General features: G+C 29.9%; 1 protein-coding gene across 2 annotated transcripts in view; it reads right to left on the minus strand.

The window, feature by feature from the left end:
* Positions 1-24,997, minus strand: part of LOC142319336 (integral membrane protein GPR180) — a 55,867-nt gene that overhangs the window by 10,250 nt on the left and 20,620 nt on the right. For both annotated transcript variants that reach the window (XM_075356528.1, XM_075356529.1), the window contains exons 2-5: positions 24,427-24,592; positions 17,706-17,939; positions 10,332-10,469; positions 1,338-1,593 (exon numbers count right to left, since the gene is read on the minus strand). In XM_075356528.1, the coding sequence (XP_075212643.1) occupies positions 1,338-1,593; positions 10,332-10,469; positions 17,706-17,939; positions 24,427-24,592 (794 nt within the window). The remainder of the gene's footprint in view (positions 1-1,337; positions 1,594-10,331; positions 10,470-17,705; positions 17,940-24,426; positions 24,593-24,997) is intronic.

The following is a 24,997-nucleotide window of genomic DNA, read 5'->3' on the forward strand; positions in this document are numbered from 1 at the left end:
TATTTTTCAGTAAGAGACAACTACACACCAAGCCTACAGGGAGTCAATTTAAAAATTTCAAATGGAATGAGTAGGATTGTGACAAATCATTTTAAAGGACGCTGAAAAAAATCTGATGTAAAAAACATTGGGCTACATCCACCATTTAACATTTTATCAGAACTAGTTTCAAAAGTGGTAAGATATGAGCATTTCCTAGATTTCATTTATATATGTTTACCTCAGTTACAAGTTTTAAAATTTTAACAGAAAACATTTTTTTACAAAGTAAAACTGGATTCAAATTAATCTATCTGTTGAACTGTTTCAAGAATAAAATGCACAAAAGAATTGTTAAAAGAAGTGAACAGATAAAAAAATAAACAAGCTTATGCCTTATGGAGCAGATATTCTCCAGTACGCCAATAAATGAAAATATGAGGGAAACATTCAACTGCAATATTGAATGAGACTGAGCTGTTTAGTCCAATAACTGAGGTGCAAAAATTCTCCAACAGGCAGTCTGATAATTCTTCTTATAATGTTCCCATTTAGAAATGCAAACTAAATCTATTGATACTGTTAGTAATATATTTATTTTTAAATAAAAACAATAATACACAATTTATAATTATGTTTCTTTTTTTTACTGATAAAAATACTTGTATTACAGAAAAATTGTGGGTTGTAAAGTACGAAACGAAGAGGTCTTAAGAAGGATAGAAGAAGAGAGAAGCTTGTGGCAAAACTTCTTTTGAGATGAACCAAGTTGGTGGGTAATACATGAAAATATTCAAATATAATTAATTTGGTAACAGGGGAATGTGCAGAGGGTAAAAATTGTAAAAGATGACTATGATAGCAATATATATAAAACAGATAGTTCAGTATGTAAAGGCTTTAAATTAAGTATCCAAATAAACTACACTTTTATTTATTTAATAATGAAATATCTGCCATTAATCTATCTATTGTTGCTTATGTTTGCAAATGGCATCTAGCAATAAAGCATGTGAGTCAAAACTTTCATTACTTGCCCTGGTTTACATATAATAATCTTTATTATATGTAAATAACATACTTAAAATCTCATCTTAACATACACTTTTCTTTTCCGTAACCAATGGTAGCCAACTTATGAGATATGCTTATAGATTGTAGATAAAGCAACAAACTTCCATCTATCTAGTTTACATATAGTGGTTATATCTAAACTACAATATAACTCTCACACCCTCATTTTAAAAACTTGATAGGTATATTTAGATAAGCATTACACAGATACATACAGTATTTAAAATCATAATTAAAAAAAAAAAAAGTACAATAAAATATAAATTCAAAAAGCTATGACATACCAAGAAGAAGTTTAAACCTCCAGAAAGCTGGGACCTGCATAGCAATAAGGGCAATTATCGGTAAATATATAAACCAGACAAGAGCAGAGGCACCAAAGTGTAAAAAGAAATGCAATTTCTTAGCATTATGTTCATACAACATTGTTGTACGAAGTTCTAACAGAAACCAAACAATTATCTGGCAACGTAGAACTAAAATAAGCCATCCAGGCCATGTCTGATATTCATCGATATCCTCAATGATATCAACTTCAGTCTGAAACAAATAAAGTTCTTTTAATATATTGATAAAATAAATATTCAATTAACTAAATAATAATCGATCGTGAAATCTATGTGATGTAATAACATTGTTTATATAATTTCTACCTTAAATTAACAAAAAGTCAAAGTTAACTACTTTTTTAACTTTCACTTAACATCTCTTCAAGATAATCTCAAAACTTTTTTTTATAGGAAAATCTAAAGGCTGCCATTCACAAATCCAGTATCACTCCTGAGTGCGAGTTTATTACAAGATGAGAACCCTTACTTTATACCAATTGACAAACAGGATATGAAAATTGTTTAGAATGAAGAATATCTCTTCTTTCCAAACCTGAGGTTTTGTACGACCAGTACAAAATGATGATTCTCAACTCATCAAAAAAATTAATCTTTCTACCTTCTGTTCCAAATTTGTCAATTTTTTCTCAATAATTTCTTCTTAGGATTAAATTTTATCTCTACCAATTAAACAGTTATGTCTGCATTTTTCACATATTTGAAATTTAGTCTTTAAAAAATTTATAAAAATTTGTGTTGCAAAAAACTGATAAATCATAATTTTCAGTGAACTTTTGAAGAATGTTATCAGTTGTTAACTCTTTACAGAAAAATAAATTGTTAAAAAAGAAATCATGATTCATTTAATACTTTTCTGTGCAATAAATATATTTCTGTAACTATGATTTCAATATCTTATTTCTTCAAAAAGCTATTAATTACAACTAGTGCTCCTTTGCTGCTCAGCAACATAATTATAAAGTAATGTCACATATTTAAAAAATTGGTGAAAAATCTATTCCAGTTAAAAATCTAGTGGACCTGTGCTGCTCCATAGCGGTTTTTTCAAAGAAATATTATATATATATATATATATATATTTAAAAAAAAATTGGATAAAAACCTACTCCATTTACAACACATCTCACCCCCAACCACTTTGTTTTTCTCTTTCCTTTCCTACCATAAATAAAATGTGTCTTCAAAACCTATTTCCAGTTTGTCTAGACATTCTACTGGATGGATCAAGCTGATTTCATTTTATTCTGCTTCAATGGTCCACAGATATGTCATCAAGCATCGATGGACCTACAAAGTGATTTTCTGATGATATATCTATTGGTCATTCTTAACAGAATAAAAAAAATCAGTCTGATCTGTCCAGTAGAACACTTGGATGGACTGGAAGTAGATTTTCGGCCCAATTTTTTTAATATACAAGGTTTGATAAAAAAAAAATACATTAAATTTTGGTTTTTCTCAAAAAAAAGTCTTTATTTATTCATCAATATTGATTTTGTCACCTTCAAAGTACTCCTTTACAGATACAATACATTTGTGCCAGTGCTTTTCCCAATCTTCAAAACACCTCTAAAACACAATTTCTAATATGGTGTTTAGTTCCTTTGGCAATTCAGTCTTCATCTCTTCAATGTTGGAAAAATGTTGTTTTTCATGGTTCTTTTCGGCTTGGGGAATAGGAAGAAGTCACAGAGGGCCATGTCCAGCAAATACAGAGTCTGAGGCATTATAACAGTGTTGTTTTTGACCAAAAATTCATGAACATGTAATGAAGTGTGAGCAGGTGCATACTGTGGTGCAATTACCAAGATTTGTTTCACCATTAATCTGGGCATTTTCTTTGGATTACTTTACACAAGCATTGTAGAACTTCCAGGTAGTAATACTTATTGACTCTGATAATGATTCAGCGACTGTCCATAATCATTTTCTTCACTTTTTCGATGTTGCGATCAATTGATGTGCTGGGACATCCAGGGCGCTCATCATCTTCAACATTGTCATGGCCCTCTTGTAAACACTTGTTTTATTCATAGGAGAATTGCCAAAAACAACAATCAACATTTCCAATACGGTGTTGCACTTTAATCCATTCTTAAAGCAAAATTTAAAATGAATTCTTTGTTCCATTTTTTCCACAAATTAAAAATCACTGACCTTACCAAAACATGTGTAATCTTTTTGACTGCCAACAATAAACTAAGCATCCAATTTGGGTACCAATGTAAACATATGTTACAGATAAATGTATCACACAACAAAAAAATTGACAATTGGACTTACGCAGCCTGGGAAATTAAAAAATTCTGCATATTTTTTATCAAACCTTGTGTAAGATTAACTTTTTAATCTAATTTTTCAAAATTTCAAATCCAAAAATCTCAATAAATACTCAACTGATAATTGTCTTTAGAATTTTCTGGTGACTTTTTTTCATTTTACCTACCTTTAATTTTAACCTCTTTTTTTCAAATTTTTTAGCATAATAATAAAGAAAATTATTTAAATTACATGAAAATATTATTAATGAATATTTATTTCTACTGTCAATGTTAGCAATTACCAAGGCATTAGCCACAAGATCTTATAATCCATTTTTTGAATCATCTATAAGTCTTAAGTTTATCCTTTACTCAGTCTACTGTTAGCATACTCTATCATCCAAAATGGGATTTTTTTTTCTAAAAGTTCAGTAAATTTATATTTTTCCTACTTAGATTTATGTAATGTAAATTTTAATTAAGTATGATAGTTTTATATTCATATTGTTTACTAATTCGCCAGTAGCAATGTGACCAAGTTTACAGTCGAGCCCCCTGCAAACATGCCATGAAGTGCAAGTTGTACAATCATGTAAGGAAATATGAGAGTCAAATCCAAACAAGCCAGCAGTAACACAACCAACAAGACTTTTTTATTTGCTTTAAAAATCTACAATGACGGCACAAATTTGAAAAATATATATTATATTATACTCAATAAATTTTTTAAGTGGATGTTACATATGAGGTCTGTTCAGAAAATAACCAAACATTTTTAATTACGTGCCAACAGAGATATTTAGTAACGTGCGGTTGGCAGCATTGTGTTCTGCATAACCTCCTCTGTAATCACATATTATTGGATTCTTGATATCTCATTTAGTTTTTGTTATTGTTATTTGAGTGCAACGTAAGTATTAGTAGTGATTTTTGTAATTCACGATTTTCAGGAGCAACAATAAAATGCAAAACTTTATGTGAAGCTGGGGAAAGCTTTCACAGAAACGTTTCAACTTTTGAAACAAGCTTATGGAGATGATGCTCTGGATTGTATGCAAAGTTACAAATTGTTATCATGATTAAAAAGTGATCGACAGTCAATTGAAGATGACCCTTGACCAAAAAGGCCTTCGACTGATGACACAAGCATTCAGAAAATCAATGATCTGATGCATGTGAACTGATGATTGACTGTCAGAGAACTTGCAGAAGAGGATAGCATTTCAATTGGATCACACCATGAGATTTTGAGTGAAAAATTGAACATGCATCAAATTGCAGCAAAGTTTGTTCCTGAATGATTGTTCCTCATCGTTTGATGACTGAATAACAGAAAGAACATCAAGAGGAAGTTTGTCAGCAACTTCTTGAACAAGCCAAAACATTAACGGGATTTACGGCTACAACACTGAGATAAAAGTTCAATCATCACAATGCATTGGCAAAGAATCTCCTTGCCCCAAGAAAGCATGTCAATCTCAATCCAATGTCAAAATGATATTCCATGTTTTTTTTTTTATTTTAATGGAATTGTGCATTTGAATTCTTGCCTCAAGGTGAAACCGTGAACTATGCGTACCATCAAAGCATTTTACAATGGTTAAATGAAAATATCCGCAAAAACAGACCAGAATTGTGGTGAAACAAGTCATGGTTCCTTCACCATGACAATGCACTCTCGCACACTCACAATTCATCAGTTTTGTGCCAAAAATCAGATGACTATTTTCCCTCAGTCTGCCTACTTACCAGAACTGACTCCTTGTGATTTTTTCTTCCTTCTGATATTAAAATCAGTGATGAAAGGATGTAATTTTGAGATTATTAATGGCATTAAAACAGATTCGAGACCTTAAAGGCCATTCCAAATGATGCTATCCAGGACTGCTTCAAGAAGTGGAAACAATGCTGGGTAAAATGTGTGAATAGGGAGGGGAGTACTTTGAAGGGGACACAGGCCAATAATCTGTCAAATTATTAATAACGCTTAAAAAATAGTTAGGTTACTTTCTGAACAGACCTCGTAATTTATTTTTTTAATTAATATATCTGACTTGAGTTTAGGAGAATATTTATTTTATTATATATTTTTTGGAGCAAATCAAAATTTTTTTAAAAGGACAGTTATGTATTAACTGAATAATTATAAAAAAAAGAATATAGAATATTAAAATTAACAAGATTTAATTTTTTTTTTATAGCATTAAAATATAAATTATATCCAATTTTTTTTATTTAAAAAAATGTTGTTACAGAGTCTTCTCACAATTCCACCAATCTCACAGAAAGAATCATTTTTTAAAAACTAATATATAATTTTTAAATTATTTTAATTTCAAAATTCTTTTATAAAAATATTTCCTTTTTTGGAACTAAAGGAATGTTCCAAGTTGATGTGTAGATACGTACTTCCACAGTACTTTGAAGATAGATCACTTATCTATAATAATCTCCAATTTAGAAATTATTTCAGATATAAATAAGTTCAGATTTGCAATTAGTTTCTATTTAATATCATATTATTCATTATTTCATAATTGTCTTCTCTTTTCTTAGATATAACTTAGATAATCAACTGATAAGATCAAAATACTGCTGACACAGTAAATACTGTTATTTGATATAAAAACTGCCATTTCTATAAAACTCATAATGACCATGACTAGGTTATGTACTAATACAAAAAAGGCTACGTGCTTACGTTTTTACCTATACCTCAGTAAATTTATTCTTCAGTATTCATTTTCCAATTTTTTTTTAATCATGAATTTTTTTAGAACTAAAAGTGACTCAAAAAAGAGTAATCAGCCAGTGATGATTCAGAAAAATTTCTTTTAAAAACATTTTTAACACTGTTTTCAAGATCTACATGTGTGACAATATAGTCCGTGAAATACTATTAGTATTACTGTTAGTGTTATTTTATATAGTGATCAGTGAAAATCAATACATTTTTAGATACAATTTACTATTTTTATTCATAACATTAAGATTTTAAGGTTCTGTATATATAATAATTATATTTTACTGAGAAATAAAATGTCTAAAAAATGTATCTTGAAATTTTAGGAAACAAATGTTTATACCTTTTTCAATTTTAATATACAAATTTTGTTAATATATATACTTATTCATTCTTAATAAATTAAAATACCTGTTGAACAAAAAAGAATATTGGAGTTTTAATTTGTTATATCTCTTGGATGAGAAGTACAATGTTAATTTAAGTCTAGAATCAAAGAGTAAAAAGGACAGTTTTAGTTGGCTGTAGATTGATTCCCTAACTTTCTGCTTGACAGCTTCACCAGCAAAGATGGAAACTCCTGAACAGAATCTTCTGTGTTTTGTAGTTTGCTAAAGGTTTGCAGGCTGGACTAGTAGTTAAGTTGTCATCGCAAATAAGCTGATTTTGAAGTCGAGAGTCCTATTGTTCAAATCCTAGTAAAGGCAGTTACTTTTATATGGATCTGAATACTAGATCGTGGATATGTGTTCTTTGGTGGTTGGGTTTCAATTAACCAAACATTTCAGGAACAGTCAACCTGAGACTGTACAACGCTATATTTATAATCATACATATCATCCTCTGAAGTAATACCTTATGGTGGTTCCAGAGACTAAACAGAAAAAGAGTTTAGCCTCTGTTTGCTGAAGGTGAGTCTGTAGTTGCAGTTCAATGTATGTTCCATAGAAAGTTTAATTGCGATCTTCTAAGTGACAATAACATTCGTTAATACCATAATCAGTCTGAAACGACCAGCGACCATATGTAAAGGGAAGAGCATGGGATGACCGAAGGTATCTGAGGAAAATGTTAGAACATGTCAGGGAGTCTTTCCTGGTAGTTCTAAAAAATTTGTTAGGAAGGCTGGCTGCAAACTACTGATGCTTTAACACTGTGAAATGTTTCAAGAAAACGCTTATGTACTGTTCACAGCTGTTACAGGTTTTGAAGCCTACACCACACTGTGCGTTTTGACTTCATAATCAAAATGCTGCAGCATGAAGATGACAATTCCATGATGTATCAACATTTCATTTTCAACTTTGACCAGAAGCTTTATTTGGCAATAAGATTGTGCGCTTCCTCACTGGCATAATTCTATATGGGATTGGTTGAATGATTATTTCCCTGATTGCTGAATTGGGCAGCATGGCCCTAATGACAGAGCTCATTTGTGGTGGGCACCAAGGTCTGGCTGATTTAAGCCAAGTGCTTTTTTTCATTTTTTGTTTTATAAAAAAATCTTGTGTATATGCCTCCATTACCTACTAATCTATCCAATCTGAGATAAATATCTCATAAGTAACTGTCCCTTCTATTACTCCAGACATGCTGGTTAAATTAAGAGATGAATACTCCCATTGGCTGGATGTAAGCTGCGTGACACAATGTATATACACATTCTTAATACATAAATTTTTCAGAAAATTTACAAATCTTTTTACCTGGGGAAAATATGTTACCTAAAAAAATGTATATTATTTTCTGAGTTAATTAACAGATAATACTATCCCTAGTAATATAAATACCAATATTACGAGGTTAAAATTTACTTACGAAGCATACTTACTTTTACTTTTATTAAGTATTTAAGAAAACTTATTAACAAATATATAATAACTTATTAACACAATTATCTCTAATATTTATTGGGATTTCATTAGTTTAAAAACTTATTTTTTTGAATGACTGATAAAATTTACACCAGAACTACGTAGTAGTAAATAAATCAAATAAGCAAATCATAAATTTTCTAACACGTGAAATAATTCAGAAGTTTACTTAGTAAAACATAGTTTATCAATAATGTAGCAGTTTGCTACCTAGGCAGGTGCAGTCATCAGTGTAGATGTTGAATCTTGGCATTCTCTTCCACCTTTCTCCTTTGTTTGATATAACTCCTGTCCTTTTTCTTTCCACAGTATTCAAAATATTCATTTCTTGGGGTGATGGATAACTGATGAATTGATTTCATTATTGTAATACTAATTTTATATTATAATTAAACATTTAACATTTTTTAAAGTTAATTATGAAGCAGGATTGAATTAAATTTGAATACTTTTGAACTTAACTGAAATTATGTAAATAACATATATATATGTTATTTAAATATATATATATTATATATATGTACTAAAATTTCAACCGTGGAACAATTCGTGGGTAAACTGTTTACAGGAAGTAATGCCAGATAACCAATTAATAATCATTTCCTTTATTTACTTTCAAAATTTATACTTCATTAATTAAACACTGCAATGAGTTATAATAATTTATGTTTTTGGTTAAATATGTCTAGCTAGAACAATAAGAATTTAGTGATGTTGATGCTAATGCATCTTAAAGGAAAATAAATTCATATAATTAATTCTAACAATAATTTATATATTATCAGCTGGTTCATTAACAAATAAAAAGAAATAAGAAGATGATAGGAGATGTTTACATAAGCAAGAGGACAAAAAAACAAATGAATCTAAACAATATATATGCACCATGCAACTATGTCACCTAATAAGTTAATTTTTATTATTTATTTTTTTGTAGTTTATTAATTTCACTTGCTTTCTAGCTTTGCCAGCAATCTTGGAGAGATTAATGTAACTTAAAAATAAAAGAATTGTAACCAGATTATCATATTGAAATATTTTTTTTACATATATAGTTTTTCATTTGTGCATTTCTGCTTGACTTAATTTTACAAATGAATTTTTTTATTACAAAAACATTTTTAGGGCATTGTATATTTCAGTTACAAATGACTGGTAAAATAACAATATACAGTTTTAATGTAAATAAATTAAATTAATTTCCTTATACTATTGCATATAATATCAACATTCCATTCATTTTGGTACCTTCCTGTTTAACAGGAAATGAATAGGCAAACTTCAGATTAATTATATTTAGGCTATACTTTAAGACTCATTTATGTATTATTAATTTTGGCACTGGAGCTTTTATATTGCGCTAGGTATTTCAGAGAATAGAATTTGAAATTTTCTTCATCAGTATGCAGCATTTTCATATATCTTATATCACACAAAAAAAATTAGAATTAATTTAATTATATACCATTATAATATACTCTATTCATTAGCTTATTTTTATTTATTTAAAAATTTTAAACAAAACTATTTTGTAATAATTCCTCATAAAGCAGGTCTAATTCTTGGAGAAACCAAACCTAACATTTCTTCTCGCCCAGGTTTCTAAGTATTTCTGTATTTCTTTCAAAATTGGTCAGCTAAGACATCTTTTTTTATTTATAAAAAAATTATTATTTAAAAGGCAAAAATTTATTTTTGCCTTATATATATATACATTTTAAATACATAAATTTCTATAAAAAATAAAACTTTATGGCATCATATTATACATTCAAATATATAAAACATTTTGTTTGAAAACTTTATTGTTTAAATTTGTTTAAGAATTTATGAATATATTTTAGAAGAAAACAATTTTTTTTTTTGTAAAATAATTAAATTATTATTATAGCAGTTATACATAATTATACCTAGCAATATTTGAAGTAAATTTATCAACCTACCATTTAAAAGACTAAATAACATTAAATAGATCACGTGTTATAATAAGTAACAGGTAAAAGGCTATTAAAAAAATTAACAAAATAACAATAAAAATCAAAATACTAACCATATTCCAAACATACAGCAAAATGTGGACTACACCGTAAACAATCCACACTGTAAAGACTAATGGTTTCCATGTTAACTCCATGCGAGTTACAGCCCAGCCTTTTGCAAGAAGTAATAATAATAACATAAATGTTGTCTGAAACAAATACAACAAATTAAGATAAATAAATAAACATACAACAAACTGAATTTTCATTCTTTAATGAAGTCTCAAGGCAACAAATAGTTACAATACAGCAATTAAATTTCTAAATAAAAAATAAAAGTGAATTTAAATTTTAAAAAAATTTTTCCTTTAGTTTCTTTCATCTGATCAAATAAACACACACAATTGTGTAAAGAGGAACAGGGTTTTTGTTTGTTCTGGATAACAAAAAAGGTACTCAATCACAACCACATTTTTACCCATGTTTCTTGGCATAACCGAAAAGGTTTTTTGATATATTTCATCTTGAAAATATATAAATATATTGTAGCAGAGATTTTCCAGTTGATACACAAACTTTAATGAATTGAATTAATGAACTGTGAACTGTGAGTCTCTTATCACAAACTAGAGGAACAGAATGATTCAAATCAATCAAATGACTATTAAAAAAATAATAGAACAAATTTATGTTAAATAAAATATTAAATAAATTAAAAGAAATTCTGTTTACTAATAATGGGCTTCCCATGGGGACTGTGAGTGAGGCTAGAGTCGTGAGGTATGCAGCACCTCATGGGAGGCTAGAACAATCATCACCATCAAGCGGTAACAAATGGGGTGCCCCTGGGGCACTGTTCTGGGAGGTACAATGGGGTGCTCTATCTCTGCAAACAATAGTCTGATTTTCAAAATTCAGACAGGGTATTTGTTAGTAGGTTGACTTTTGTATGCATCAGGTACACTCACGATCAAACAGATCACAGTCATTCGGAAATGTTTATATATAAATATACATATATATATAAAACAAGTTTGTCTATTTTGTTTGTTTATTCTGTTTTTGCATCATGCAAGAACTAAGCACCCTTGAAGGTTAAGGTATTAAAAATATTTATTATTTTTTCACCCCCAAGAAGGTGAAATTGTAAATTAAAGATATTCATTAACAAAAAAAACAAAAAAAAACAGATTAATCCTTTTATTTCATTTCTGCCACCATGACAAAGAAATAAGTTATTAATTTTTCCTCGTCAAAAGTGTGTATACTTTAGTTACCATAGTTACTATTATTACTAGTTACTTCATCTTTTTAGTTTCTTTTTCAGGTTTCTATAAAGCCTGAATACTATAATTATTATTTACCAATATTATTTTCACAACCATGAGGATATGTACAGTATGGTTGTCCAAGGAAGTGGAACCCTCTAGGTAGTTGGGAATGACAACCGAAGCAAGCTCTGCAGGTTTCCTGGGCACAAATTGGGAATGGTATGTATGTATGTATATAAATATATATATTAATTATTAATTGATTTAGATTAAATTTTTTGTAGTCAATTTTTTCTTTCTTTTTCCTCTGTACATAAATAACTATATATAATATATTATTTTTTCTGCCTGCACAAAGTACAGAATTAGAGTACACTCTTACCTTTATTTTTCATGTTCAAAAGGTTTTTGAGTCTAAGCACATTTCAGTGATGTTTTTTAAATAATTCTAATTTTTTACATTTACACATAAAATTATGGCTTTTTACTTTTTACTTATTGATAAAAAAATTTTACAGAGTAAAAGTAAAAATCTATAATTTTATGTGTAAACGTAAAAAAAAAAATATTAAAAAAAACATTGAAGATGGGCTTAGGCCTGAAAACGTTTTGAAGATAAGAAAATAAAGGTAAGAGAGTTCTCTAATTATATATATATATCAACTAGATACAACCAGTATATCCAGCATGTCAAAGCAAACAGTTGCCTTGGCTCAGGAGACTGAGGCAAATTGGAGATGTCAGTTCTCTGTTCATGACATGGAACAGAGAAGTGCAATAAAATTTTGATATAAACTTCAAAAAAATTTCTTTGAAACTTATTCTATGATACAGCAAGCATTCAGTGATGAAGCTGCATCTACATCTGCAACAGGCTTGACGGTCTATTATTTGGACCATTTTTTTGTTTCAATATTGATGAACGGAATCCATGTCTCACCCACAGTAACAACACTGTCAAGAAATTCATTCCCTTTTTCTAATATTGCAGAAGAAAAGTTAATACTGCTCTCATTCTTTTTGTTTTGTGGACATTTGTAAGTTGTTTCAATACTCATCATGCACAATAGTTGCGAAAATCCAATTTGTGTGTAACAATTTCGGAATGAGTGGACCTTAAAATTTGAGGAAAGTTTTCACTAAAGTTCAGTAATTATGAAGTTTGCTTCCGCAAACTCGGTTACCTTGTTCAGAGGACAATGATGTAGGATATTCAAAATGTCTGGATGGAACCTACAGCGAAGGCAAAAGCTGAGGTTAAAAATCACTGATGTAAATGCCTACCGAGGCATTTACCATTAATGGCATCCCAATGAGACCTGGCTTATTATTATGAAATGTAAAAAGTTAGAGGGCGAAAGACAACTCTCATTAAAGCCCATCAGGGCTAGAAACGGGGGGCAGTGTGGTGACTGGAAGCGTCACAAGGCAGGTGCTTCCCCTACGGGATTGGGATGATTATCTTGGTTTTAGAAAAATTAGTACTCTTGAGTTCTGAGGTTGTTGACTGAAAATATAAAATATATCATGTTGGAGATCTGTGAGAAATTTCTGAATTGATTTCGGCAAGAAGGCGATCTTTTGAGGTGCATCATCACATGTGATGAGACATGGGTCCATCATTACATTCTAGAGTCAAAAATGGTGAATCAGGAGGGGTGAAGGAAGGATGAGGGCTGTCCAGTGAAGACCAATACCCGTCTACCAGCTGGAAAAGTTCTTGCAAAGATTTTCTTTTGACTCAAGGGGAGTTTTACTCATTGATTTTCTCCACAATCAATGAACAGAGAATACGACTTACTATTGCCAGCTGCTAGTCAATAAAGGCCGCCTACTGAAACAAACGATGGAGTATGCCCATCAGAGATGTCATCCTTCTCCATGACAATGCCAGGCTGCACACTGCAATTTTAACAAGGGATAAACTGAAAAAAAAAAATGCAATCGGAAACCACCCTCTCTACAGTCCAGATTTGTCCTCTTGTGACTATTTTTTGTTTACGCCCTTAAAAGAATCGCTTGGAAAGGAACTGAAAACAATGAAGATGTTGTGGAGCACATAGCAATGGGTTGATCTTTAAACTTTTTATGAACAAGGAATATTCAAGCTTCCAAAAGTGTGCAGGTAGTGCAGGAGACAATGTAGAGAAATTATGAAGGTATGAATTGTGTATATTATTAATCAATAAATTTATAAAAAAATATTACTGTTTATATTTGATTCACCCTCATAAGTACACAAACACATGTTTCAGGAAGTTTCTGCCATATTTTATAGGCATATGGCCTCATCAAAATAATGTAAAAAGTTCACATAAACAACAATAATGCTTTTTTTTACTTAAAGCTAGTAGAATGATTTTACCCAAATTTCTACTCTAAAGGCAAACAATGCTGAAACAAAACTGCTCATTAAACTTATATCTAGGGACAAGTAAAATGATTGATTAATTGATTTTACATGCAATCTTACATGATAAATTAAAAAAAAATAAATCAAACCTAGAACCGTATCTCCTGTAGTTTTCATGAAAACAGTTGTTAAACCTAAAAATTTAGATTGTCAAAAATCACATTTTTTTAAAATTTGACTAAATTAGCAATAAGCAAATAAAACTTTATGGCAAAATTTATAGAGAATTGAATTTTAATTTAATTGACATGAGTTCAGTACAACATTTAAAAAGTTATGGCAAGGTTTAAAAAAACTTAGGCACCTTTTGAAATGGAACTTAGATCACTATAATATATAAATTAGTTCTGCTAGCAACTAAATAATGCAAATGAAATAAAAAATCTTCAAATCCATAAAACATACACTTCTGTCTATTAAGAAATTCCATGAACACAATCATCTCTAATACAATTTTATATAAAATATACAATTTGTTACACATAATTAAAGCCTTTAACCAATTTTTTTTTTACAAGTGATAATTTAAGATAATTTTTTTAATAATATTTAAGTGATAATTTTTTTTTGATAATTTTAATTTATCAAAAGAAGTAAAAAATGATATTTATGTGGCAAAAAATATGAAAAGGTATATTATTTCTTTTAACTTTAACATATCGATTACAGCTAAATTTTCTGATAAGTAACCATTTGATGCTGAATCATGATTTTATTATTGCTTGGTGAAAATGATCAATATTTGTGAAACATAACATTTTTACAACTATTGTCTACAATGTTACTAGTATAAGTATTTTCATGTCAAATTATTTTTTAATAAAAGCTCAATAACCCTATAATACATGTATTTACTTAGTGTAAAAAATACTGAAATAAGAAATATGTGCTTGGATAATACATAATGTATTAAAAAGTATATTGTACATTCAAGTTTGCCATACAGCAGCTTGAGCTTGCCATACATATGCCATCACAAAATTACTTTATTTCTGTATATACATATATAAGTGTTTCTTAAAATATAGCAAAATACGTTTAAAAACCTGTTCAATTAAAAAAAAAAAAAAAAAAAAAAAAAAAAAAAAAAAAAAATTAAAAAAAGATAAATTAATCTACAAAAACAAAAATATTTATCCATTTATTATAAAATCATATTACATATGTTTAGTAATAATAGTAATGGGTGGGGGGGGGCAAACCAAACAAACAATATGTCCTAAGGCTCTATACAGTATAAGCACATATTTTGATCTTACCAAAGCACTGTAAAGATCTCAAAAACTGGCTATGGTTTGTACTTTACTAAGCAAATTGTTCTTAGGATTCTGATCTCATCACTAAAGTGTTCGTTCCAACTTTTAAAGGTGCTTTTTTAGTTTAGCCCTCCAGTATTCCAGTAGGCAGTGACGCGCTTTATTACTGGCAATAAACCAACCGGTAGTGGGTTATACATGTTGGACAAAGATGCAACTTCAGCATTCTCTGAGCAGTCCCTTCAATAAAGAAAGGCTTAGCCATATTGTACTTCCTACACGTGTTCAATCAGCACTTTTTTTCTATTCTTGACCTCAAGATACCTTCTTTTCACATAATTTCACAGCTATGATAGATAAAATTAAAGATAACAAACAATAAATGCACTTACAAACCTAATACAGACATCATGATGAAGGTAGATTTTCATATTATATTTCATAAACATGAAAAGGTATATGTAATTTATTTTATGATAATTTAGAATACTAATAAGAGATATTATTAAAATGGATTTTATAATTAAATTATGTAACTCAAAAATCCTGAATAAATTTACTTTTATATTATTCATTTAAAAAGATAAAATGCTGCTAATTTTTAGAATTTTCATAAAACTGATAAATACAAGTATATATGTGTATATGTTAGATATATAATTATAATGGTTGTAGGTGATCTGACATTAATCACTCCAAAAAATAGTATAACCATATGCAAGAATAATAAGATCCCATACTAGATTTACTAAAGAGAATGAGAAATGAAGTGATCACAGATTGTCTTTATCACTGGGTACAAGATACAAAGTGTGTTAAAAAAAAGACCAAACTTTTGTTAATAGCACACCAATCGATCATGGGTGTTTCAACAAATGGCACTAGTAAATGGTAACTTCTGGATACACAATGCTCTTTGATGCATCACCCTGCTACCATTGTTAGTCTTCAAGCTACAATACTTGGAGAAAACTAATCTAATAACTTCTCGACAGATTTTTAACCAAATGAAAAATTAAAGATCTTGAAGAACAACATGTTTGTATTACATTTTGCATTATGCTTAGTATAACTTTCAAAGAGATTTAAAATGCTTCAGCAAGCATCTGGGGAAGACTGTATGAACAGATCGTACTAGTACAAATGGTTCAATAATTTTAAAGGGTACATCAACCAACGAAGATCTGAGAAGTGATGACCTTCCACGTCAACAAACAATAAGATTTTAATGCAGTGACTCAACAAATGCATTAACTGTCTGAGAGTGGTGTGGCAATCTCAAAGTAGGTATAGTGTAGGAGCCTTCCCACATAATTTCAATGAAAAACTTAACTTGAATTGTATCTCCTCAAAATTCATACTGTGTTTGGTGAATGATGATCTGAATGGGGATTTGTGTTAATATAAGTCAAAACCTTTTGACCACACCAATGCTGATGAAAACTTTTTGAAAAACATTATAACAGAAAATGATACTTGGGATTACAGCTGCGGTGTGGAAACAAATACACAACCATCGTAGTGAGATGTCTTTTTGAAACTGTCACAGTAGGTAAGAAAGTATCACCTTGACCAAAAAAAGCCTGCATGAATTGCCCAACATAAAGTGATGTAGATATTTGACTGGAAAGGCTTGGTCCATAGTGAGTCTGTTCCACGTGGTCAGACAGTGAACAAGAAATTCTATATGGAAGTTTTACGGTGTTTGACAGATGCTGTACACAGAAAGAGGCTTTGGGAAAACCAGAGTGGATGTTGGACCATGACAACCTGCCAGCCATGTGTCACTTCTTATCCACCACTATTTAGCAAAAAATGAGACAGCTATTCCAAACTTATCCAACAGATTTTTATATCCAAAATTGAAGTTAACCTTTAAAGGATGTTGTTTTCAAACCATAAATGAAACTGAAGATAAAATGACATAACAACTACACACTATCTCAAAAATGAAAATCATTCACTGTGAATTGCCGTCAATAGGGTACTACTTTGAAAGGGAAAATCTATACATAAAGTTGTAAATACATAATAAAGGTTTTATTAAAAGATTTTATTCTTTTTTGAACAAGCCTTACATTATGTCATATTAGCATGCATGCCATTGATATGCAAATAACAGTGCAGCTTCAAAAGTATCATCTTTGCTCTGTACATTACACAGACTAACTGTGTAATGAATATCATTAGTCTCAGATGCATCTATCATACATAGTGTAAATCCGTAAATCAATATATCACTTTCTAGGGGAAACAATTTATTAAATATACTGTTTCAATTCAATACAGGAAATAAACACACAACATACAGCAAACACAAGTTTAAGAGTTCTACAATATTTTTAAATGTGTCATAACTTAGCAAACCACTGCATTGAATACAAACCCCTCCCTGCCAATAACAGAGTACTGCTGTGACAAAAGTCTCATTCACTAGCAAAAGGTTAGTTGTACAATAAAATCATTCACTAATTTCATGCAAAAAAAAATTATTACTTTACATACTCTTGAAAGGATATCAAGAATGTCTCCAGCAATAGCGAGTCTGTGAAATCCAATACCATCCAGTGAGAACTTAATTACATCAGTAAGATTAAATATGAGGCCAACAAATTCAAGTAACAGACTAAGAGTAAATAATCTTGTAACAGGATGGTGCTGTCTCATAACTGCATATAACTGAAGTGGGACCAACACCAGGTAACAAAGTAAAAATACTAAATAAAGAAGCATTGTGTTCTGAAACAAATATGATTAAATAGTTTACCAAATATATATAGAAATGGAATAATCATTATATAAACATTTATAATGTATAGTAAAACTTCTCAAAAGCAGAGAAACCAAGAGTTTTAAAAATTAACCTTTTTATATTCCTTAACCCTAGAACTGGTAAGCATCATAAATTTGTTACTTATTTGATCTTTTCTTAAGTGCTAGTATTACAATTAAAATGATGTTACAGATCAATCTGTTACTTGACTTGTAATCTGTTGCACAAATATATTAATTACTGACATTTCAAATTTAATTCTGCAGTAAAATAATTTACAATCGAAAACTCAACAAAAAATATTCAGGTTGTAAATGTTTACAAACTAACCACCATTTTGGATATTTATTAACTTCTTTGACATAGCACTTCTAAATGCATATAATATGGATGGATACTTTCTAAGTTCATGCAAAGTCAAGGGATGGTGCTTATGGTTCATTATTATACTCAATCTTAGTTTCCTGCATCTCTCATAATAGGATATACAAAGTTTTACGCCAACACATTTATAATTTTGTTAACATTTGTTTGAATTGATCAAATATTGCGATTTGTGAAAAAATGGATGAAAGAGTTTTGTGTGCTGATTGATCATTACTTTCTGAAAGATAATATTATTCAGGAACTAAACCCAAGCCAGATAAATATATGGTTATTTGGCTGTATAAAATAAAACAGATTAAAATGGTTTGGTTATTTATGGAGTGGTCATATGAGCTCAAATGATGTTGAACATTCTGGATGACCTGTTGAAGTTACAACTACAGAGAATATTAAAAAAATCAATGATATGATGATGAAGATAGAAGATTGCATAAAATTGGTTGGATAACAGTTTCAAATGAATATGAAAACTGTCTGCAAGATAAATGCCATGTCTGCTCACAACTGATCAAAATTGTAAATAAGGAAACCTTTCTAAAAATGGTTTGGGGCTGTTTAACACAATCAAAAGAAATTTTTGTGCCGTTTCATAATGATCAGTGAAACTTGGATACAGCATTACAAACTTCAAATCAAGGATTAGTCAAAACACTAGACTGTAGTTGAGGAATTTATTCCACAGAAGATGAAAACTGTTCCATCAGCAGAAAAAGTGACTACTGTCTTTTAGGATGCTCAAGGCATAATCTTAACTAAAGTTCTGGAGAAGAATTAAACAATAACCAGGCAAAGAATGTCTTTGTGAAAAACATGGTTGTTTTTTAACAAGGTAAATACACCACCTCGCTCTTCAGCGATTGCGACAGCATTCACTACAAAACTCTTACACATTTCATCCTTCTTGCCATATTTTCAGACTAAAATCTGTTAATATAAAGAAGCGTTTTACTGGAAAGAGATTTATGCTAAATGATGACATTGTGAAATATCTGCTTATTTTGAAGACTTGGATAAATCATACCATAAGGATGGGATTGATAAACTTGAGCACTAGTCTGCATAGTCTACTATGCAGACTTAAAAGAGAAATAAAAAAAAATTTTCTTAAAAAAACTAGGTTTTCTTATTTTTACATAAACTTATTAAACAACCCTTGCAAATATTTATGTTTATGTTTGTTAATTTTCATAAATAAATGGTAGCATATTGTTTTATGGGTTCACAATAAAAAAAACGCCACATTTTTAGGTATCAATCTTTTCATATAATTTTTTTTTAGTATACTTATATGTACGGTAAAAATTAGGAAAACAATTTTTTTTCTTTGGCACTTATCAAGAACATCCAGTATATGGTACATAATTTCTAAAACTAAACTACACTTTTCTGAAAAAATTACTTTACATCATAACCTTACTATTCAAATTAAAATTATCTGTGATTTTAAAAAATAAAACCATACTATATGATAAATAAGCCTATCACTTACACAAACAATATTACCAGTTCTAAGGTTAATTTTTTTATATTCAGGAAAAGATGGAAATATATATAACACACTAAATTTTTGGTCATAAACTAGTTGTAATACATACGCTAGGTTAATGCGGCTAAATTATTATGAATGGATAACAACCCGAAACCTAAGCAAGCTTTGTATTTTTGTATATTTATAACAAAACTATACCGTGCTAAATAGTGAAAATTTTTATGATTTACTTCATTGCTAGAAGTTTTTTACATTTTCATGTTTTAACATACTCCCTACTTTCAGCCATATATTATAATATATGGATATTCATAACATTCTTTTTTACTGTTTGTTCCTTACTGTGAGTTTGTGTGACACCCACTGTAAACAGATTTTATGGCAGTTGAGTTGTACATAGTGAGTTCTACTCTTTTGATATACTGAACTGGATGGTGACATAGTGTATGGTGAAACAACAATCATTAAATTCACCCAGACATTCATCAATTCACCCGAAGTGCTTCTTCAAAGAAACTGGTTGAAAACTGTGAGGTTAATTTTTAACATTTTCTTTACCAGCTTCTGATTGAAGTGGTATGAGTAGGTGGGTAATTAACCTACTTTTGCTGTACACATCTACTCACAGCACTTCAGTCAATGGCTTTTAGATGATGAATGTCATTAGGGTATACTTTTGCTGCTGTTAAAAATTCAATTACTGCATATTGTTTTAGATACACTGACATAGTAAACATATGTGACTCTACAACAATGGTGACTGTCAGAAAATAAGAGGATATGGATCAATGAGTTTTGGAATTTTAGTAGTAGGGTATAAAAATAAAAGATGGTAGCACCATTCACTTTGTGCAAAATTTTGTTCTATTATGTTCCACTGTAAATTACATTTCAGCTGACCATAGTATCTGTATTTTATGTACATAAAAACTGTATTTCAACCAGATAAATTTAGTCCCTGTCAAAAAACATTTGGTTTCTGTCCAACAGGTTCCTGTCAACAAACATGTGGTTCTTGTACAACAGGTTCTTGATAAGAAATGAGTCAATAAATGTTTGATTTGAGCCAAAAATTAAATATACTATACTTAATTTAAAAAAAATTAATTAATCATAAATCAGAATAAAAGTAATAACTTAACATTAATTAAATATTTCTCAGTAGCTTTTAAATATAAGACAGTAACAATACACAAAAATAAAAACAACAGAATAAAAAATTATAGAATTCTTCAGCAAATAAATTTTCCTGGAATAATTTTTAAATACTTTTCTCTTTTAAATACACATATATTTTTTTAATTAATGAAAAACATAAAATGTGAAAAAATTAAGTAATTTAAAAAAAAATTGGGTTTGCATAAAACAGTAATCTGCATCCCATTACAAGTAACAGTTTTACAACACCTATTATTATACCCGCAGGTGCACTTAGATGGGAAATATTTTACAGCAGTATATAGCTAAAATTGTGTAGCTGAAAATAAAGTGGCCATATACATACAATATTTTTATATCGCTTGGACAATAATTGTCAATCATTGTTGATAATTGCTTGCATGTTGCCAGTGTTTCCATTTGTATTTAAAAACATGACAAACAGTTCAACCAAATCTCTTTTTTCATCTATACAAGTAACCCTCTTTCTCAATACACTTCAAGGACCCTCCATAAGCTAGTAAGCTTATGGAGGGTCCACAAATCCAGATCCAAATCCAGATAATTTTTATACAATATAACATTCATCAACTAAAATGAGACAAAGACAAAGATTCTTCATGATTCTATGTTGTACAGGTTCAAAAATATGGGTTTTACTAATTACATAAAATCTCATCAACAGTTAAGATCTGAAATTTAATGGATGATAAGTTCTTTAATGCGGTAGTTTTTCAATGGGAAATAGTTAAACTATGCAAAGAAGACTGGTGTTTCCATTCTCATGGCAAAAAGATACTTCATAAATTATAAAAAATAAAAGTTCTACATTACCAAATATAAAATAAAATTATGTAAATATTGAAATAGCTTGTTTTGAATTCAGGTGAACAGTTTGTTTTTGATAAGTTTCAAACTTGAGCACATATAATTTCTACAAAGGCAGTTGATAGTAAAATTACAGCAGATGGACAAAGTAATGAAAACATAAAAAAAATCAGCAAGAAATGATTTCATGAAAAAAAAGAAGTCTAATAGTATCAAGAAAAGATTTAAGATTTCTTGAAAACATTTGTATGGAGTACAATGCTTTAAAATAGTGAAATATTGACAGCAGGAAAACAGAAAGAAAAAGAATAGAGGTCTTCAAAATGCGGTGTTAAAGAATATACAACTGAAATGAAGTCTTAAGATAAATAGGCATGATAGAAGGTTATGGCAGAATCTTGTAAAGAAATACAGCAGGTGGTTCGCCATATATTAAACACCCAAGTTTAGTTAATTTGGTAATAGAGCGACGTGTAGAAAATAAAAATTGTACATGAAGACAAATGCTAGAATGTATGAAAGAAATAATTTGGGATGCAGAATGTAGTAAATATGTTAAGGTTATAAGATTAGCACAGTACAAACAAAGAATATCATCAAATCATTCAACTGACTGATGATTAAAAAAAAATAATAATAACCTGATTTTAAAGCAAAAAGTTGGTTGTTCACAAAAAAAATCAATAAAAACATTAGAAAAAAAAATTCTTTTAAATCTTTAAAAAATTATTTTTTTCTTTGTACTTCTTTGAGGATAGTGTATGGATGAGCAGTAAGTCCCTTTACACAGTAATAAACTCAACTTAATCGGGCACTACTGGTGCAATTCTCACCGCTGATATCACTCACTGCTGCAGGAAAAGCTGGGAAAGATAAGCCATGGTGGGGATTGTCTGGTGTGTTCATTCATGGTGGGATGACCTTAGTTGAAGTTGAGTATGGAATGATGGCAGACATGAGTGCATTCTCTGTTGGAAAGCATTTGTTAGCTTGTGTATGGATTCATGAACACCCACACACCAATAAAACATTGGAAAACATTATGAATGACTTCTTTGTGCATTTTGGGAAATTGTCACCATCATTGCAAACGTTACTCACATGGGAGAAGAAGGCTTTTGCAAGGGGAAGTGTTCTTGATGTTCCACACAGAGGGAGGCAGAGCACTCAAGCTGAGATGTGTGCTGCTATGGAGGCAACAATTCAACAATCACTGATGAAATCAAGGTGCAAACGTTCTGCAGAGTTAGGCATTCCAAGAATGATAATGCAAGCTCATATGTGGAAGGACTTGAAAGTAAAAATGTTTTGTCCAGCCACAGTTAACAAGTTAAGTGACAACGACCTTGATGATGTGTTTATGCATGTCAATTATTGCTTGAATTCTTTCCGAGAGCAAAAGATAAAAAGAATATCACGTTCTTAGACAAAAGTGCAATTTATCAAAGCTCTCATAACCAAAATGTTTTTTTTTTCTGGGAGAAAGGAAATCACCTTCTGCCTCATGTTATGATTTGGGCTGGGATGACAGCTGAACATCTCCTTGGTCCATATTTTTTCAATGATGCAGTTAATTAACGCAGTTATCTGAGAATGATTGATGAGTGGTTGCTTCCAGAATTAACAGTAAAGAGATCGTTGCCATCATTACATTTCAGCAAGACAGTGCTCCAGTCCATTTTGCTTTGAATGTCCACAGATGCCTCAACAAAATTTTTCCGAATTGCTGGATCAGAAGAGTTTCTGGCTCCATTGCCCTGGCCAGCAAGAAGCCCTGCCCTGACCTCATCACACCGGACAATGCCCTCTTTTGCAAAAAGAAATAAAAAACAGATACGTCAACAACGAGCAGCTCCAAGACGCTGTTCAGTCAGCATCTGAAACTATCATCCCTGATATGCTGTAGCAGATGAACAACCAGATAATGAAGCGCAAACAACTGTGTTTTGAACATAGTGGAATCCACGCAGACATTTTAGATCCATAGGTGGTAAACTGCATCTAAACTAATAATTTTATAACTAGCATAAAGGGACTTTCTGCCCACCCCATAATTAAAAACTGTAACCTGTGTAAAAAATTTCCACTTATCGTCTTTATTAAAAATTTTTTTAGTTAGTTTTTAAGAGGATAAATTTTTTCTTCCACACGCCACTGTTAAAACAGATAAATAACAGTGAAAGATTACATTCTGCATTACATTTTTTGTTTACTTAGAGAACAGAGTTACTTTCAGGTGAATGAAACTTTTTATTTACAATAATCATAAAGATGAGTCAAATTTTAATTTTTTTATAAATTATTTTCACTTTTTTGAGTTATTTTGCTTGCTGTTTAAGCATCATTGAATTAAGGGATACAACTTTAAATTGAAAAAGAAGATTCCCTTTTAACAAAATTGTGATAAATTACTCAGTAATTAATATAAAAAAAATTAGTATAAAAGAATATTAATAAATGAAAAAGAGAGCACAAATAAAATAAACATTTAATGGACACAAAAAACAAAAACACAATCTTATAATAATTAAAATTTTATTTTACGTACTTAATTTTATGACTGGATTATAATTAAAACATTATATACCAACCTGTCTATCAAATGAAAACTGATAAACAAGTGGATTAAAACTGCTTGCATTTGGATTTCCATTTACTAACCAAATATCATATTCTAACACTGCTTCTTCATCTAAATGATGCCACTCACAAGTTGTCATATTACGGTAACATGCAACCAAACTAACATACCAAAACCTGAAAGCAAATGAAATTATTAAAAAAATAAAAATTATAACGATAAAATTGTTATTGTAGCAACCCAAAATATGTACTAGTGGATAAAATTAAATAACTTGTGATAGGTATATACACAGCATATCCATAATGTCATGAAGCAGTTTAATTATTCTAATTAAACAAAATTATTGTAATTTTGAAAAGAAATGTATTGTAGACAAGAAACAAGAACTAAAATGAACAGTCATTTTAAGTTTCATAACGTCTAATGAACTGTCAGCTGGGGAAAAAAACACTCATGTAGGTTAGGGTGCACTTGGCCGAAACAGTTCTCAGCAGTTTAAAAAAGACTAGCAAAGGTTCATACTTGTTTAGTTAATAAGATTAAAATCTTGTCATGCATGGGAACAAATGCCATGCCAT

Source organism: Lycorma delicatula, chromosome 2 (assembly GCF_047948215.1).
Source record: "Lycorma delicatula isolate Av1 chromosome 2, ASM4794821v1, whole genome shotgun sequence".
Classification (NCBI taxonomy): domain Eukaryota; kingdom Metazoa; phylum Arthropoda; class Insecta; order Hemiptera; family Fulgoridae; genus Lycorma; species Lycorma delicatula.